General features: G+C 39.5%; 1 protein-coding gene across 11 annotated transcripts in view; it reads right to left on the bottom strand.

Annotated features, from left to right (window-relative positions):
• Positions 1-1,376: 1,376 nt before the first annotated feature.
• Positions 1,377-15,909, bottom strand: part of LOC311436818 (protein FAM47E-like) — a 34,132-nt gene continuing 19,599 nt past the window's right edge. For 2 of the 11 annotated variants that reach the window (XM_084519309.1, XM_084519313.1), the window contains 9 exons: positions 11,544-11,671; positions 10,857-10,984; positions 8,558-8,930; positions 7,205-7,362; positions 6,261-6,411; positions 5,502-5,708; positions 3,985-4,137; positions 2,669-2,746; positions 1,377-2,056 (listed from right to left, as the gene is read on the bottom strand). In XM_084519309.1, coding sequence (XP_084375435.1) covers positions 1,919-2,056; positions 2,669-2,746; positions 3,985-4,137; positions 5,502-5,708; positions 6,261-6,411; positions 7,205-7,362; positions 8,558-8,920 — 1,248 coding nt within the window. In that variant the 5' untranslated portion in view covers positions 8,921-8,930; positions 10,857-10,984; positions 11,544-11,671 and the 3' untranslated portion in view covers positions 1,377-1,918. Of the gene's footprint in view, positions 2,057-2,668; positions 2,747-3,984; positions 4,138-5,501; positions 5,709-6,260; positions 6,412-7,204; positions 7,363-8,095; positions 8,168-8,557; positions 8,931-10,856; positions 10,985-11,543; positions 11,672-11,775; positions 11,868-13,477; positions 13,624-15,132; positions 15,237-15,909 lie in introns of those variants that run through there. The other 9 variants (XM_084519310.1, XM_084519311.1, XM_084519306.1 and 6 more) reach the window with 9 other exon arrangements.

The raw sequence follows: 15,909 nt of genomic DNA, 5'->3' as shown, positions 1-15,909 counted from the left end.
GTTCAGCTTTCGGCCTTGCTGCAAGCAGCCTTCAAGTGGCTGTGTGGTGTACACCTTGAGCTCAGATACAGCAAGAGTGAGTGAAGTGGGCCTCCTATCTAGCTTTTACCATAGTTGGCAGATTAGCAAACGCCAGCTGAAGCCTCAGTTGCTAGTGCTCTGAGCCACTAAGCCTCATCTGAACTGTGAAACTGCCACGTGTGCAATGGAAAGCCTGTGGTATGAAACCCCTCTCACAGGTACCCACCCAGCAAGTGACTCAGCCTGTACATCTAGTGTTGCAAGATCTTTTAGACTCGGAGTTCCCTAACACAATGAACAGGCACCAACATCATCTCCTTTGTAGGACTAGCCTTTCATCGCTAAAACAGAGCCGAACATACAATTCATTCTCATAGGGCTGCTGGTAAATACAGATTTAAAGCATCAAAATGCTCAAATACTGTTGTAACAAAGCCCAAAAAACTGCCATAAAGAAATGAATAAAGAAAATGAATATATATATAACATTTGCCTGTAAGGAAAATTATGTGTAACACATGGATACAGAACCATAGCAGATTTATTCAGAAGATGGCTTGCGTTAACAGATTTTAGATCTACATGGCCCAGAGCTGCTGAAGCACGTTGTTAACACAGAAGCAGGTGTTGTCACACCAGGGCACAACTACATCAAACATATCAGAAAAATCCTCCAGCACATAGTTATCCTACAAATACCTAATGGAAAGAAGTATTTGAGGTCACTAGTTAACCGCCCTCAAATACTTTGCATATTAGTCAATGGGTATTAGCCACTGGCCCTTCAAAACCATACACCTGGAACTCCTGCTTAGTAGCAAACAGCCCAGTGCTGACCTTGTAGAGACTGTAGGAGATAGATATTTACTTACAACAGGACGGATCACTGGAAATCACACTGCAGCACATCTTGGGAGTCCAGCAATGGCAGCAGAAGAGACTCACAAAAGGCATTCAGGGAAAAGGAAATCAAAGCACAGAACATGGTCCAAGCAGCTGTGAACAACTACATGCTTTGATGATCTTAGAGAAGTCACTGGGAAATAAGAAAAAAGGTTTCAGCAGAGTCCACATGCTGCTGAGCTTTCTAATAAAGCAGGATTAATTCTCCACATATTTTCTGAGAGGGAGAGTCCAGAACTGACAGCCTTGCTCACCCTTTGTTGAACAATTGTGTTAGACAAATTTTAAGTGATAGCGCAAAGCAATAGACAGTCAGGTTCTATATTCTTACCTGAAAGATGAGGACAGTAAAATAAGAGTAAGTGAGGTCTGGTCATCCCTGGTGAAAAAAAGTGTTCTCTCCTCCCCTAGGGTATACAGGATAACCAGGAATTAGTTGTTCTATGCAAGAATGGGTTTGAGTTGTCTTTATTAGGTATTTGTGGTATACGAACAGATGACAGGCTATGACATTTAGCAGCCTTCCTATATTAATACTGCTTTTGTTAGTGCAAGGTTCGTCCATGCAGGAATCATTCTGCAGTGTACAAAGCAGTACTGTTCTCTCAGATGGAAGGTTTGTGTTTTTTTTTTTTTTTTCCAGTGTTAAAAAGACTGCTGCCAGATATAACTTAAAGATTTCACAGAATTTATTTATTTATATTCTGTAAAGCAGTAGGCATAATGTGGATAATTAACAACCAAAAATTTGATTGTAGCCCAGGATCTTTAATTAAGCCAGTATGTTAAAGCACACAAGACATCCCCAGTGCTTTTTCAGCAGGTTGAAGCACTACCAAGCTTGCTACGTAGTTTATGCCTACAATTTGGTAGTACAAATAAGATCTTCAATCTGGCCACTTCAGAAGAAACTCAAAGCTCTCTTTAAGTTTACTCTAATATAAAAATATTTTTAGGGACAGCTCAGCTATTAGCTTGCTCATTTTAAGAGAATTTATAAATCTGTATTAACAGTAGTGGAAGAACTTCCTCTGATTTTGTCGTTTCTCTCTGGACACCGTTTCTTGGAAGATTTGGATGTCTTCTCCTGAGCTCCACCATCATTTCCCCCAGCCAGCATTTTCAGAAGGAACTAAAACAAAAGATTAATCATGTATGCGTGATTAACAGACTCAAGCAACACTTACTGGAGAGAAACTGAAGAAAAAGGTAAAAACTTGTAAAGGGAAAGAGTCAAAAAGCCAGTGCACACATTGCTCATAGTTGCAGCTGTTGCTTACAGTATTAAACCAAATGCTGTGAAATCTCTTATTGGGCCTTCAGAGAATTAAAAGCCTTTTTCATTCCCACGCTTAACACGAGTCATTTGCTTCTGCATGTGCTGCTGATGGCACCTTTGAAAGTGCCTGAACCACATTAAGCTGAAAAGCTACACGAGTTACAATTGTACATCGAGATAACTGTTCAATTGCTGCCAACATGGCACTGAGTCTTGCTACGGGGTCCTTCAGGCTAAGCCTGAACAGGGGGATCCCAGCACCACTTGAAAGTTCCCCTGCTGAACTGAGCCCCTGGCTGCATTCTGAGGACGCTGTCTGTGAGCCCCTCCACTCCAAAAGCTCCCGCACACAGGAGAGAGGGGAACCAGGAGGTAGCTTCACAGCCAGGACCTTGGGATGACACAGCAATAGCCACAAGCACAATAAAATGGAAGCACAGACATTAGCAGATTCTCATGACTCACCCGAGGCTTTTGGTAGCCCTTTCTCTCCAGGAACTCCTTAAAGGCCTGTGTGCAGTGGAGCTGTGCAACTTCCATCTCCTAAATTAATTTCCAAAGTGGATTAAAAAACATTCAAAGTTCATTTTTAAGTATAGGTTCCACTATTCTAAATAAAGTGCAGTGTGCATCCCTCCAGCTGTTATAGCTAATCTAACCAATAAATATTTTATCTACCAAGAGCTATATCTTTGTTCTTTTGAAAGAAACAAGGTTGCTTCATGAATGTGAAGTGGTTTTTAGTAAATTCTAATCTGTGGTCCTGTAAATCAGATATCCCATGCTACGTAAAGCCATTTCCCCTCAGCACTTCTGCTAATGAAGGCAGCAAGAGTTACTCTGTAGTGCAGTAAATACACCTACCTTCAATGGTCTGTGGTACATTCCCAGGAGTACCTGGACAAAATGAGGTGGTCACCCATTCAACCATAAAGTTGGCCTTTAATTTTAGACAGTATTAACAAAACCACGGCCTTTGTTTTGGTGTTCTGACTCAGCTGTTCCGAGGCATCCTCTTTTCTAAAACTCTCCTTTGTCTTATAGACAGCATTTCTTCGTAAGACAGCAGTAGTGGCACATCTCATCCAGCTCACCAGACCCTTGCACAGGGCATGGTTTTAGTCATGTACAACTCAGCTTTACCTTTGGAAGCAGTGCCCTCTAGAGCATGAACAATGTCTTCCCTTTGTGCATGCAGCAAGAATGAAGATGGACTTTTTTTTTTGTTTAAACTGAGGAAACTAAACCTACATCTAGAATAATGTAGCAATTGGGGAAAAAAAAAAAAAAAAAAAAAAGAAGCCTGCCTGCTCTTCCAGCTCCTCCTAAAACCTGAAAATCCCAAAGCAGAATGCTAGTAACCTTTATGTCCCATCTCTCCATAAAATATTTTGGGTAGGCAAACTACCACAGCTGAATCCAGCTCCTTTGTAAAGGCAGGTATTTTGCTATCACAAAACAAAGATAAAAACACCCTCCATTGTTCTAGAATGCCAATTCCTTGCCTTCAGCACATGCATACATTTTGGCCACATATGGCCACATCAACAGCATTGAAAGAATTGAAGGATTTGAAGGATTCACCTTCTAGAGCCATTGTCCGCATGTAGGTGCCATAAAGTTACAGCCTAATCATTCACTTCAGTGAGCCTGTTCGAACCACAGTTATCTCTGCTTGCATAACATGGTCTGTTCCACATTACTCTGAGATGTTCCCATCATAACAAACTCTCTTGTAGCAGTATCAAAAAAGAAAGGCATCAGTTTTACATTCACGGTACCTTTTCACTCAAATGATGCTTTGCGTTCCTGATTCTATTTATTGCTTCCTCTGAAGCTTCTAATGGTTTGTTCACTATCTCTTTTCTCCATGTTTTGGGGTCAAGATACCACGCTCCGTATCTGATCTTCTCCCTTTTTGGTTGGTGAAGGACCTGCAAAAATACTAATGCAGTTTTGTTTCATCACATTGGCATTTTTCCCTTAAGCCACAGGTAGTAAAGACACTATCACTGTCCCAGAACCTCCGTACCATCTCTGAGGAGTCTACCAGGGATAATCCCATACCCTCAACTCTGTAATACAAATTTTGATGGCTGATGAGAAAACCTGACTAGCATTCTTTTTTCTTTTTCCCCACAAAGGTAAACAGTATTAAAGCTGCTACTGGGAATCAGTAGCCTCAGGTCACATGGCCACCACTTATTTAACTGATTTGTTTTCTGGAAAACTTGGGAAGGAAGTCTGTGAGGTTTAGACTTTAGGAGTCAGAGTATGATAAGTGCTTTTTCTACTTCAAAACAGAATTTCTGAACACGGTGACCAAACTAACTACAAGGTTAGAGTAACGGCAAGCTTTCAGTTTAAGACAAAATTGGTCCAACTTTAACCACTTACTAAAATCCCCCAGCAGAGGCTTTCCCTCAGATCCTCCTCAAGTGTTTACCTCAGCCGCATATAGCCCTTGTCTGTTTATTCGATGATTAAAAGAAAGTACAGCAAGAAAAGCAGGTAACAGGAGAGGTAGGGACTGGAAGATCATTGTACTATGCTTCAATTTTCTCCAATTGCTTACACCTCCACCATGAGAAGATTAGGGGCTCCGAGTGTAACTAACACCTAACAAACTGTTTCTGAGGTGTATTGAGCATGACCTGCTTAACTTGATCCAAAGCTCGCACAGCACTCAGCTGCGTTTTTCCATTGATTTCACTGGCTTCGGGTACAAGCAAAACTGCTGAGAATTCTCTATGGTTTGACCAGCAACAAGACAGTATGGTCAGGCCTTAAACAGTACTCTTAGTTCTCATTCTCCTATTTTACTTCCCTGCTACTTGCAGAAAGTAACTGCTATTAAATAGCTCATTTTTAACTATTCTGAGTTCTAGATATAAGCATATAGAGAATTATCAAGTACTTATGAAAACAAAGCTCCATCCTCAACTCCAGCCGTCTCCACCACAATTCACCCCAAACAGACTCTTGCAAGGACTTTTTGCTCAGTGAAATAACAAGGGGGAATGGTTTTAAACTGAACTTCAAACTAGATTAGATGTTAAGAGGAAACTCGTTACTCTGAGGGTGGTGAGGCACTGGAACAGGTTGCCCAGAGAATCTGTGGGTGCCCATCCCTGGAGGTGTTCAAGATTAGGTTGGATGAGACCCTGGGCAATCTGATCTAGCAGGTGGTATCGCTGCCCATGGCAGGGGGTTGGCACTGGATGATCTTTAAGGTTCCTTCCAACCCAAACCATTCCATGATTATGATTCTATCAAATGTAAATGTGGGCTCTTTTACCTTAACTTGGCAGGGCAGGCACCCTAGGTGATGAGAACTCCTGACAGCAATCTTGAGAGGTGAAATCTCCTGTTTTCTCAACTGCTCTGCTTGCCCATCGAGTTTCACTGCACAGAAAGGTGTAAGTAGGCCAGCCTCCTTACTTTCACTGCTGGAGCGAAGCAAACTCTGAAGTGCATCTTCATCAATACTGCAGTTCCTGCCACCCTGGAACAACATCATCAAAACAATCTCAGATTGGTGGGGGTGAAATATTTTTTTTTCTTCCATAAAATTCCTTCCTGCCCCCATTCCTATCGATAAGTACAATTAAAACCAGGGTTAGTTTCAGCTTATCTACACATATGCTTGGTATTTGCATCACCTTGATGATGTAAGCACAAAGTCAGTTCAGAGCTAAGACATGAATTGGTGTATCCATTTCAGATATATATGGGCTTCTCCCAGGTGAGACAGTTAAATAGTAGCTTGAACAGAGATGGATCCCCTGGAAAATCTTTCTGAAGCAAGCTTACTTAACAGTATTTTTCTATGAAGATACTCATTCTTTGCTTTACATTTCAAAGGACTGAGCTCTGGTAGACATGACACAACAGAGCTGGGAGTCAGAAACAAGATTTCTTGTTTCTGACTTTGGTTCCTGTATTCACATACCCAGAGTCATATTTTTACTTCTCAGTTCTAAAGACATTTGCCCTGAACACAGTAATAGGTTTTAGAATGCAAGAGAACAGATGGTAGCAGTTTCGTTTTACTTACCAAAGACATAACCCAGTCACAAAAATGCTTGGTTACTCGCTTTGTGTGCTCAGCAAGTGGAGCTAAGTGGCTCTGTGTGGCCTTTTTTCCTCCTTCTGTTACCTCCTTAGAAAGCGAGGTACATGCTTTTTTGCCCAGAGACTCCTTGCTGCTGCAGTATTAAAGCAATAAAACGTGAAATATCCTTTGATTAGCTGTAGACAACAGCCATATGCCTTTATATCACAAATGGTGCAGTTTACCACCAGACATGACATGATTTTGGCCAGGAATAGTCTGGGCAACTTGAACTAGTTGTAAAAATCAGTTTGGCCACACCTGATGTGTCTAGCAAGACAGTCAAGGTTTCAAAGCAAGACTTGGGAAATAACTTGCCATTTTCAAAATAGGAAACTCTTAAAAATGGAAGTGTACAGCTCTATATGGTGCCCATCACCGTGCCTTTATGACATTACTGAAAGGGCCTGGGAAAGCATAAAATGAGACTGATTATATTTTTTTCTCAGCTGACTCAGACTGAGAAAATTAACCAGCAGTGAAGCTGACTCCTTACATTTTAACACTCAGAACTAATCCTGACTAGTTTCTGAACAGGTTGTGGGATATCAACTTATCATTACTATCAGTGAGGAAGGCAAAGGAACCTATCTCAATAGAAACCACCCCCGTGACAGATTTCAGGCAAGAGGGCTGGCTAAAGAGGAAAATTTTTAGAAAATGCTCCTAGGAACACTGAATCTAAGCCAGAGACAGCAAGCAAATTATTTTATGTTAAGTTCATCAGCACTAGCTGAGAAGGCTCGCTATAATGAGTTTGTCTTTGGTTCAAATTCTAAATAAGCCTGTTCATAGGCACCTGAGTTTCCTCTTTCCACACATCTGATTTCAGATAAGGAATATCCAGAGCCATTTATATTAATCTTCTGATCTTGTCCTGTACTCACTGTACTAGCTTCTTGCAACCTATTACTTTCATTTGCTTGTCCTCCATATGATCCTGCACCTCCTGAGGAGTTTGGGTCTCCCGTTGATAGTCATTGTATCCAGCCTTACTCTTAAAAAGGATTTCAGGACCTGGGACACCAGCAACCTCTTCGAAGAGCTGCAAGCCAAGCAAAGGGAGAGTATCTGTTCAAAAAAAACCTCATTGGATGAATTGATCTTGGGGGCTGTGTGAAGGACTGTGCAACATACAAGTCTCTGGAAGTTTTCTAGCAGTTAAGGCTGTTCATAGTGCAGAAGCTTCAAGTTAAGAGACTTTCTTTTTTTTTCCAGAATCTCTAGAGTATTAATTGCAACTCAGGCTGCTTGCCAAACCTCTGAATCATGCTGAATTTCTGGTCTCAGCCATCTCCTATCACAATCTGCTGTACTACATATAAGATTTTATTTCAGCTGATTTTAAGTTTCTTCCCTTCAGGGTAACCCCATGTTTCATGTTCCATTCCCCCAGTAATAGCAACCAGGGATCAGGGAGAACTCTGCAGTTGCATAATCTTACAGAACAGAGACTCAATTCCCTTTTCCGAACTCTAAGTTTTCTCCCAATGAATCCACCCTTCAACATCTTACGGCATCCAAGCTTAGGTTAGTGTAAATCCCTGGAGCAGCCTAAACAGCAATACAGACAAAGGTGCTTGATACCCAGTGTCCCCTTCTACTGTAGTATGAAGTCTGCCCTTTCCAACAGTCTCCCAGCTCTCCCCTGTTCCTTTTGTGAAGTACTAGAAGTGAAAAGCCCAATTCTGCCACTGTGTTTGGTCAATCCTCTGTTTGCAATATCCAAATAACCAAGTTCTGAAAACTCTGAGACAGACAAAAGAACTATCTGCTACCTTTTGCTCTCATGAAGGAGAGAAATTTGAAGAACCAGAGACTGGGAAAAGAGATAAGCTTCTGTAAACAGGCTGAAAAATAAAAGTAATGAGATTATACCCTACTATCTTGAGCACAGATAACTTTTCAATTTTGATTAGACTTGCTTCCTGCCCCATAGCATCCATTTGTGTCAGTGCCTGGCAATTGCTTAACAGAATATGTTCTGTAATCTGTGAAGGCAGGCACTCAATTTCTCAGCCTGTATGTAATAGTGTTCTGCAAATTATTTGCTGACAATCTGGATCTACTGTCTAAACCTAAGGTACCTTTGATATCACTTGCTTTGTTTTTAATATGGAGAGAAAGAGGTGGTGGATTTATTTATTTTTGTTGTTAATTGAAAATAGTCATCAGCTAGATTAGTTTCCTGTTTCAATTTTCTGAAGAATCTGTATAACCAGGATTACAAAACTCATTACCTTTGGGGAGCTACTTTTTTCCAAACGTGGGTAGAGCACTGTGGGATGCCGTTTCAGGCAGTGCTCTATCTGTGCAACGTAATCCCTCCTGGCTTGCTGCAAAGGGCTGAGCTTGGAAAGATAAATCTGTGTTTTGGTGCACTTCTTGCTTTTCTTCCCTGGAGCTGTGTATGTAGAGTTCCCTGTGCTGTTTTTCACGATAATTGAGACAGGACGCTTTTTACCATACACAATCATGTTATCAGATGAAGGGGGAGAGCCATCTCGGAAGTCATCTAGGCCTTTTCTCAGGAATATCCAGCGCTGGCCATTAAGGGAGTCTGAGAACCGCAGTCTGCTTTCTCGGAAGTTGTTGTAAGACATTTTCTCCTTTCTGTAAGGAAATTGCATTTGCTTACAAAGAATCCAGATTACAAAGGCTGGGTTCTAATGAAAAAGACAGGAATACATTGAAAGTAAAAAGGCATATTCTGTTCCAAGCATGCTTACCCATACTAGCCATCTTTTTGTTACTATTCAGCTTTGGAAAAAAGCTTATAAAACACTGACTTATTCTGTATGACTGAACAACTGCCAAACATCAGAGTTGCCCACTCACAGGATTTTCTGGCATTTCAGAAATTTATTTTTAAATAAAAAAAGTCATGATGTTATAGAGCTTGCTTCAACACCATCACCATAAAAATATTTTAAAGCTTAGTTTTGACTGTTCCCACCATTACACTGTAAATCATGTTATACCATGTATGTAGTCAGCAACGTAATCAAAATAAGGTTTTGATAAAATTGTCATGATTCAGACATGATCCGGGACAGCACTTTCTGACAGCAGATCCTTCCATCAAGCATTTGTAGCCAAATTTCCAGTAAAGAATGCCCTTACTCTTACTCTGCCTCATTTCAGATCACTAACTTTTCCAACTTTCATCCATTCCATGTGAAATATCTCATTGGTGGCCTACTAAATGAGTATTTTGAGCAAAATAGTTTTGGCAGTTTCAGAGAGGTAGAAGTTGGTGGCTAAACCAATCCACATTTTCAAGTGCCCAACCTGCAGTTTCCAAGGAGGTTCGGGTTGTTGCAGGAGGGGAATCATGCCAGCACTGAACAAGCAAACTGGATTGGGAGACCCTGTTTGCTACAAGGGTCAGAAGCTGCGTTAGCTGCCAGATAGCAGCAATTCACTTCTTCAAATACTTTTTGAGTTTTACAAGCACAGCAACAAGGTGATTCAGCGTTATGAAACATTTTAATCCTTTTTGATCAGGGATTAAATTGAGGACAATAAAGTAGTGACATAGTATTTACCATCTGTCTTCAGAAGAAAAGCAGTGTCTGCAGTATGGTAAAGACTGCTCCAAAGCAAATTGAATAAAACAAGATAAGCATCACTAAACCTCCAGCATTCTGCATGTACCAGGTATTGATGCACGTGTTGATGCTACTTCAGTTTCACTATGTCACACTAAATACATCCTCATTATGGTTTGCTCTTGATTTCACTTACTCTTTGGGTGCTAGCAGGGCATTTTTTTTTCCTCTGCCAAATCACTCAGCAGCTGGGAAGGATGTCTATTTACAACAAATATTCAAGTGCCACCACAAAGCCATGCATGAGCTTGTTTGGATGCTTCTAGTGATACAAAGCCAGATCCAAATATTTTCAGCTGTACTGCACAGGTGAGCAGTTTTCACAGTTGCTCTGGGTCAAAGTGCTGAACAGAGCCTCCAAATGCTGCCAGAGAAAATGCCACCCCAGCCACCTCCACAAGAGCAGTCAGGCCAAAGAAGGTCACTGCACTCCTACTTCACCTTCTTCCAGCAGCTGTAGAGTTGAGACATGGAGACCACACAAAATATTCTATTGCTTCAGCCCAGCCTGCCCATATTTTGATGGGCTGTAATTCACTCCAGGCTTGCTTTCATGTCTACAGAAATCTTTTGCCACCTAGATTTGACGTTTTAAACCATACATGCTGCTACCAGGTCAAACTGCTCACTGTACTCATGTGAGTTAGTTTCATGCTTACCTGTATTGGCTTGCTTCAATGATTGTGTCAGTAGCAAACGACAAAATATTTAAAAGGCTACTTTTCAGTGCCTTAGCAATACTGTCCTTGCTTGCTAAAGCATAACAGTAAAGAACATCATAAAGAGTGTGCTTCAGAGATAATCAATCCTATTCACCTGTGATAGCAAATGCCTCCAGAGAAAGAAACCCCTGAGTAACTCTGTACAAAACATGTCCTAAGAAAGTACCATTAAGTATTACAAGAACGGTAAAGAGAAAAGCACATACCTGATATTTTACAGCTCTAACTGTGAAGATACCCTAGGCAAAAAAGGCATCTTCCTCTGCAATAAAAGGTGTAAAGTAAGCTAATTCAACATCACTCTGCAAGCAAATCTCCAGAAAATCTTAAAAACCTACAAGAAAACATGCAAAAGTTAAGACTTCGGTAGTATTACATCAGATGAGGCACTAGTTTCAAGCCCCTGCTGGCACAATCCCCTAGGCATGTTTCAAGATGGTTGTTGTGGAAACCAGATCCACGACTGTCTGCCTACAACAAAGGTTTTTTTCACAGAGATATACAGAGAGCTCCTAGGGACTGTAGAGGAAAAACTTGAATTAAAACAAAATGTTTTGTCATAACATATATCTTGATCTTTTTAACAGCAGTACTTATTCAAGAAGTAAACAGTCAAAAGTCTTTACTGCTGTTGAAACATGATACAATACACTGTTCAATGTGCCTTTACTTCAGTGTTCATTAACATTGTTCTTCAAGAAACACATAAGAAGCAAACGTGGGCCAAACGTGTCACTTAACTTCTTGTACTTTTGAGTAAAGACGACAGATTATTCATCTTGTAAAATACCACATTTTCCAGAAAACTCTGCTGAAATATCTAGAGACATTTGCAAGACATGTACAGAATCAAGCCTGGCCAATGTCAAACATAGTTCATCCTTCAGACTCACCTTTGCCTGTAAGATTGGACAATGACAGAGACAGGGCCATTAAAAATCAAAGTCCATCTGCACAGTGGGCAGGTGCTCCTGCTGCTGCTCTCAAGGTTGTACTCACTTTCAGCCAGTCTCCCTTTAATCTACCAAAAAAATCAGAAGCCATGTGAGAACACCCTCCCAGATGTGCACCCAAATCATGACAAAGCCCCATTCCACAACACTGCCATCTCTCCCACAGCCTTACTTAGCTCCTGGCCAAGTGGTATTTAGCTGGATTATTCTCCCACCCAGGGGTAGCAAAGGGGCAGTACTGGGGCAGGAAGAACTTGGAAGCTCCTGTCAGGGAAGCATAGAACAGATGTAGCTGCCTCTGCAATTATTGTGTGAGAGGTTTTGGCTCTTGCTACTGGAACAATGCATTCACATCTTTCTTCATTTTCTGGTTTTAGATGCTAACAGGAAAAAAAACTGTGCTGGATTCATGTCTTTAAGATGCTGCTAGGTTATCTTTTAAAATGCAGACCCATACTGTTTGAGGAGACAGCAAAAACAGTAACATAATATTAATGAATGCACTAAGAAATGTTTTCTCAGGCAGACCTCTGTTTCTGGAGTGCTCACTCAAATATTCAAGCCAGACTATCCTTTTGGTTTGAATACAAACAACAGTAGCTTGTCCTGCTATGCTACAAATCACTTTCAACATATTTGTTAAAGTTTGATTTTAGCTACCTTGTTGGTACAATTTCCCTCCAGCAAGAAATCCTATTTCTTTACACTTAATGCTACTAAACCTCCTTTTCACTCTGTACCAATGGTCTTTTATAATAAATGGGCTAATACTCGCTGAACATGTATCTCAAAGTGACTGAACCCTACTGAAGAAAACACCTGGCACATTTTGGCTGGCAAATGTCTGATGTACCTACCTACGCATGCAACATACATCTTTCCTTTATGGATACATGTACCACTAGTATGGCTTTTGAAGGCTTTATCTATAGCCTGATGCTATAAGTTCACTAGTTTATTTTAAGAGGTGTATTGTAATCACTGAAGACCAAATTGGAGGTACTGCAAGACAGAATTCCCAAATTGATTCTCTCTCTATTAAAAGGTCCAATACAATTTTTATGTTACTCCTCTCATCTTACAAGGACTTCACTTCTCTCCTGTCCATCAATCAGGTGAAGAGCAGAAACTTTTTTGGAAGCATATGGTACAGTTGAGAAATAGAATCCCCAAGAAGCATCCCCTGACCAACTCCAGTTTCAAGGCAATGAACTGTGATTAGTACAGACTCATTTGTGGCTGCTGTTCTCAATTAAAAAAAAAAAGATAAAGCCAAGACCAGGAAGACAAGGTCCCTGCAAGAACTGAACACCGTAAGTTTAAATATAATTGAAAAATAATACTGGAAGTACTACAGTATTTTATTTAAGTGAAACCTCCCAGATTTCTAATGAATACTACTTAAACCCTACAAATCCTATGAGATGTGAAAATCTGTGGACTGACTGCAACAAGAACAACAATGTTTTTCTACTTTGCCAGTTGTTGCAGCCCAGTACAGAAGTATTTTTTATACAGCATTAAAAGCAAGCATTTCTCATGTAGCTGAATACTGACCTAAATAACCCAGTAAGAGAGAAAAATCTAGGTCTGGGCAAAACAGAGCTAAGAACTACTTATCCACAGATACTTTGTAAAGAAATTAAAAAAATATGTTTTATAAAAAAAAGTCTCCACCTTGTAGAAAAAATACAACAATAAGGATTTTAGCTCATAGTACTTAAACAAAAGAAAACCTATAGAGCTTACAAGTGCACATGGGTTAGAAACTATAACACAGAACAAAGAAAACATAGTTTTCCCTCTAATGCTAATAAATAGCTTATGTAAAAGATGTCTCTAAATATCAATTAACTCAAATAAACCAACTTTACACTACATGTATAATAACTTCTCTAGTCACCTTCTAAAAGGTACTGAAAATTAATGTTTCTTTCTTCATACAAAATAACTTTTTTTCCATGAACAGAAAACTAACAAAATTGATGATGGTTTTCCCATGTGAATTAAATAATCCCTGCCTTGATTAGGTCATGAAAACCAGACCAATCAGCAAGCAGGAGGGAAAGTGCTTGGATTATAAAATACTCTCACCGTGGCCTTTGCTTTGTATGATTTTTTTGGTTTTTTTTAAATAGTAGTAAGGAAGAGTCTTTTATTTTTCTTTTAAAATTTGTAATTTTTTATGCTTTATTTTTGTTTGTTTTGTATTCTTAACTGCTACATAAGGTAAATATCTAAAGTAAGTTTTATTTTGTTTTAATTATTATGAAAATCCTGAATGTAATAATGAAGTTCTCTATGAATCTAGCATCATAATTTTAAATAAAAAAAAAATCAACAAGTACTTGCTTTGTTAATGATATTGTAGTTACACATTATTTCTTTGTCTTTAAAAAACTATGTAATAAATAAAAGGAATAAGATGTTTCTTGCATGAAAACAATTTTAGATACAAGGAATAATTTCTTAAATACATTGTTTCAATTATTAAGTGAATACATTTTTTTAAACTAATAACTTGTATTGCTTTTTAGTATTTTGAGCTCTTTACAGAGATCATATTTCTCTTCTTGATACAATGTTACTTATTAAAAATACTGGGAAAAGTGATTTTTCAGAGCTTGTGCTGTGAATGTTGAAATAGTAAGTAAAATACTGTCTCAACTGGGTTGTTTCTAACACTTGAAGGTATTATGTTTTACTCAACAACATGCCTATTGTCCTTGACTGGATTAGACAAAATCTTTCTGATTTTTTTTTGTTACTATTCTCTAGAACAGCTATGTAACTTAACTTTGTTTTTGAGTACTCCATTTTGAAGACTCCTTAGTGAGCTATGGATTAAAAGTAATGAGATAAAGATGTATAAGTGAAAGTGCAGGACTAAATAATCTCTAGTGCGTTCATTTCAGTACAACAGTATCTTAGAGCACAAAGATACCTGAACTTGAAAGCTAAACTTGTCTAAGTGTAATCATCCTAATTACGAAACAAAGATAAAACCTGTGTTTTTGAAATATAATTGAACTCAGGAACTTCTGAATAACAAGCACCTTGGCTTCTCCTAAAAGCTGTTAACAGGTCACATGTGGGTTATATTATTTCTACACTCCCTCAGAGCTCCTGGATGCAGACAAATTTCTTGACAGCTACACATGTATAAAGGAAGAACACATTGCTTATGCTGTAATCAGCATCCTAAACCAACAAAAGTCTTTATAGTCAAGCACTACTGACCTATGTCTGTTCATAGTATCAAGTCTTTCAGGCTTGGACCATACTCCGTCATGTATCTGTATTTGATGTAAGTGAAGATTTACAAACTGTCCTGTAAATCCTGATGGGGAAAAAATGACTATGTCTAGTGCGTATGCTTTGCTATCTTTGCAGAGGGACTTCCAGTGAGTGACTGGAAGAGGCCTGTTAGACCACTGTTATGGAGGTCCAGTCCTTATGCCAAGAGAAAGTTAAGATGTAATTCCCCATCACTTCTGTACAGCTTCCTGACCAAATGCTGGTATTTTACCTTATTTTCAGTGTTGAGACTCTTGGGGATTCCTGCGATGTCTTGCGTGTCTCACCAGGCACTGTGCATGGATGTCCTTTCTATTGAAACCCCATTGTTCTAAAGGTTTCAGGGAAGCCAGATGTAATGTTAAGCAGTGGCTTCTGTTAACAAGTAAGTCTATGCTGAAGTGGCTACAGCTGGCTCCTCTATTGGTACCACTCTGCTTAAAAGCCTTTTACTGAGAAAACCTTGGGTCACTCTGAAGGAGAAGAAACAATACTTTTGGATGCCCTAACGATAGCATTCAAGCATGGCCCTAAGTGCATGTTATTAATTACATCTCCATGTATATGATGAGAGTAATTATTGGATGCCATTTCATTCATAAACAAGTTCTTTCATAATTTGGAAGTGAATGATACTATGTAAAGTAAGTATAAATGCACTACAGTGTAAATAATTACAGAAAGGAAATACAACTTAAGATTCCTATGATACTATTTAAAAGATAAACTAAAATGATGCTGGACTACAACACTTCTATTTTCCTCTTTGGCGAAGCCTCGGCTTAGTGCTGACCACTTCTGTGCACATGTTGATGTACTGCAGAAAAGCCTCCTGAGAGCAGGAGGGGACAGTATCACTCCTAAGGAGTCCTCCTGTAACCTGCAGCGTAAGGGCCATGACTCACATCTACAGGCTGCAGTCCTGAGGCCAACAGCTACTGCAAAGGGAGGAAGTATAAGCAAGTACTCACTGCTCTCTGATTAGGTAGCTGCCTGTAATTGTCCATGT

Source organism: Aythya ferina (genome assembly GCF_964211825.1).
Source record: "Aythya ferina genome assembly, chromosome: 4".
Lineage (NCBI taxonomy): Eukaryota > Metazoa > Chordata > Aves > Anseriformes > Anatidae > Aythya > Aythya ferina.
The sequence above is the reverse complement of the archived record's forward strand: the minus strand, read 5'-3'. Positions and strand labels throughout refer to the sequence as shown.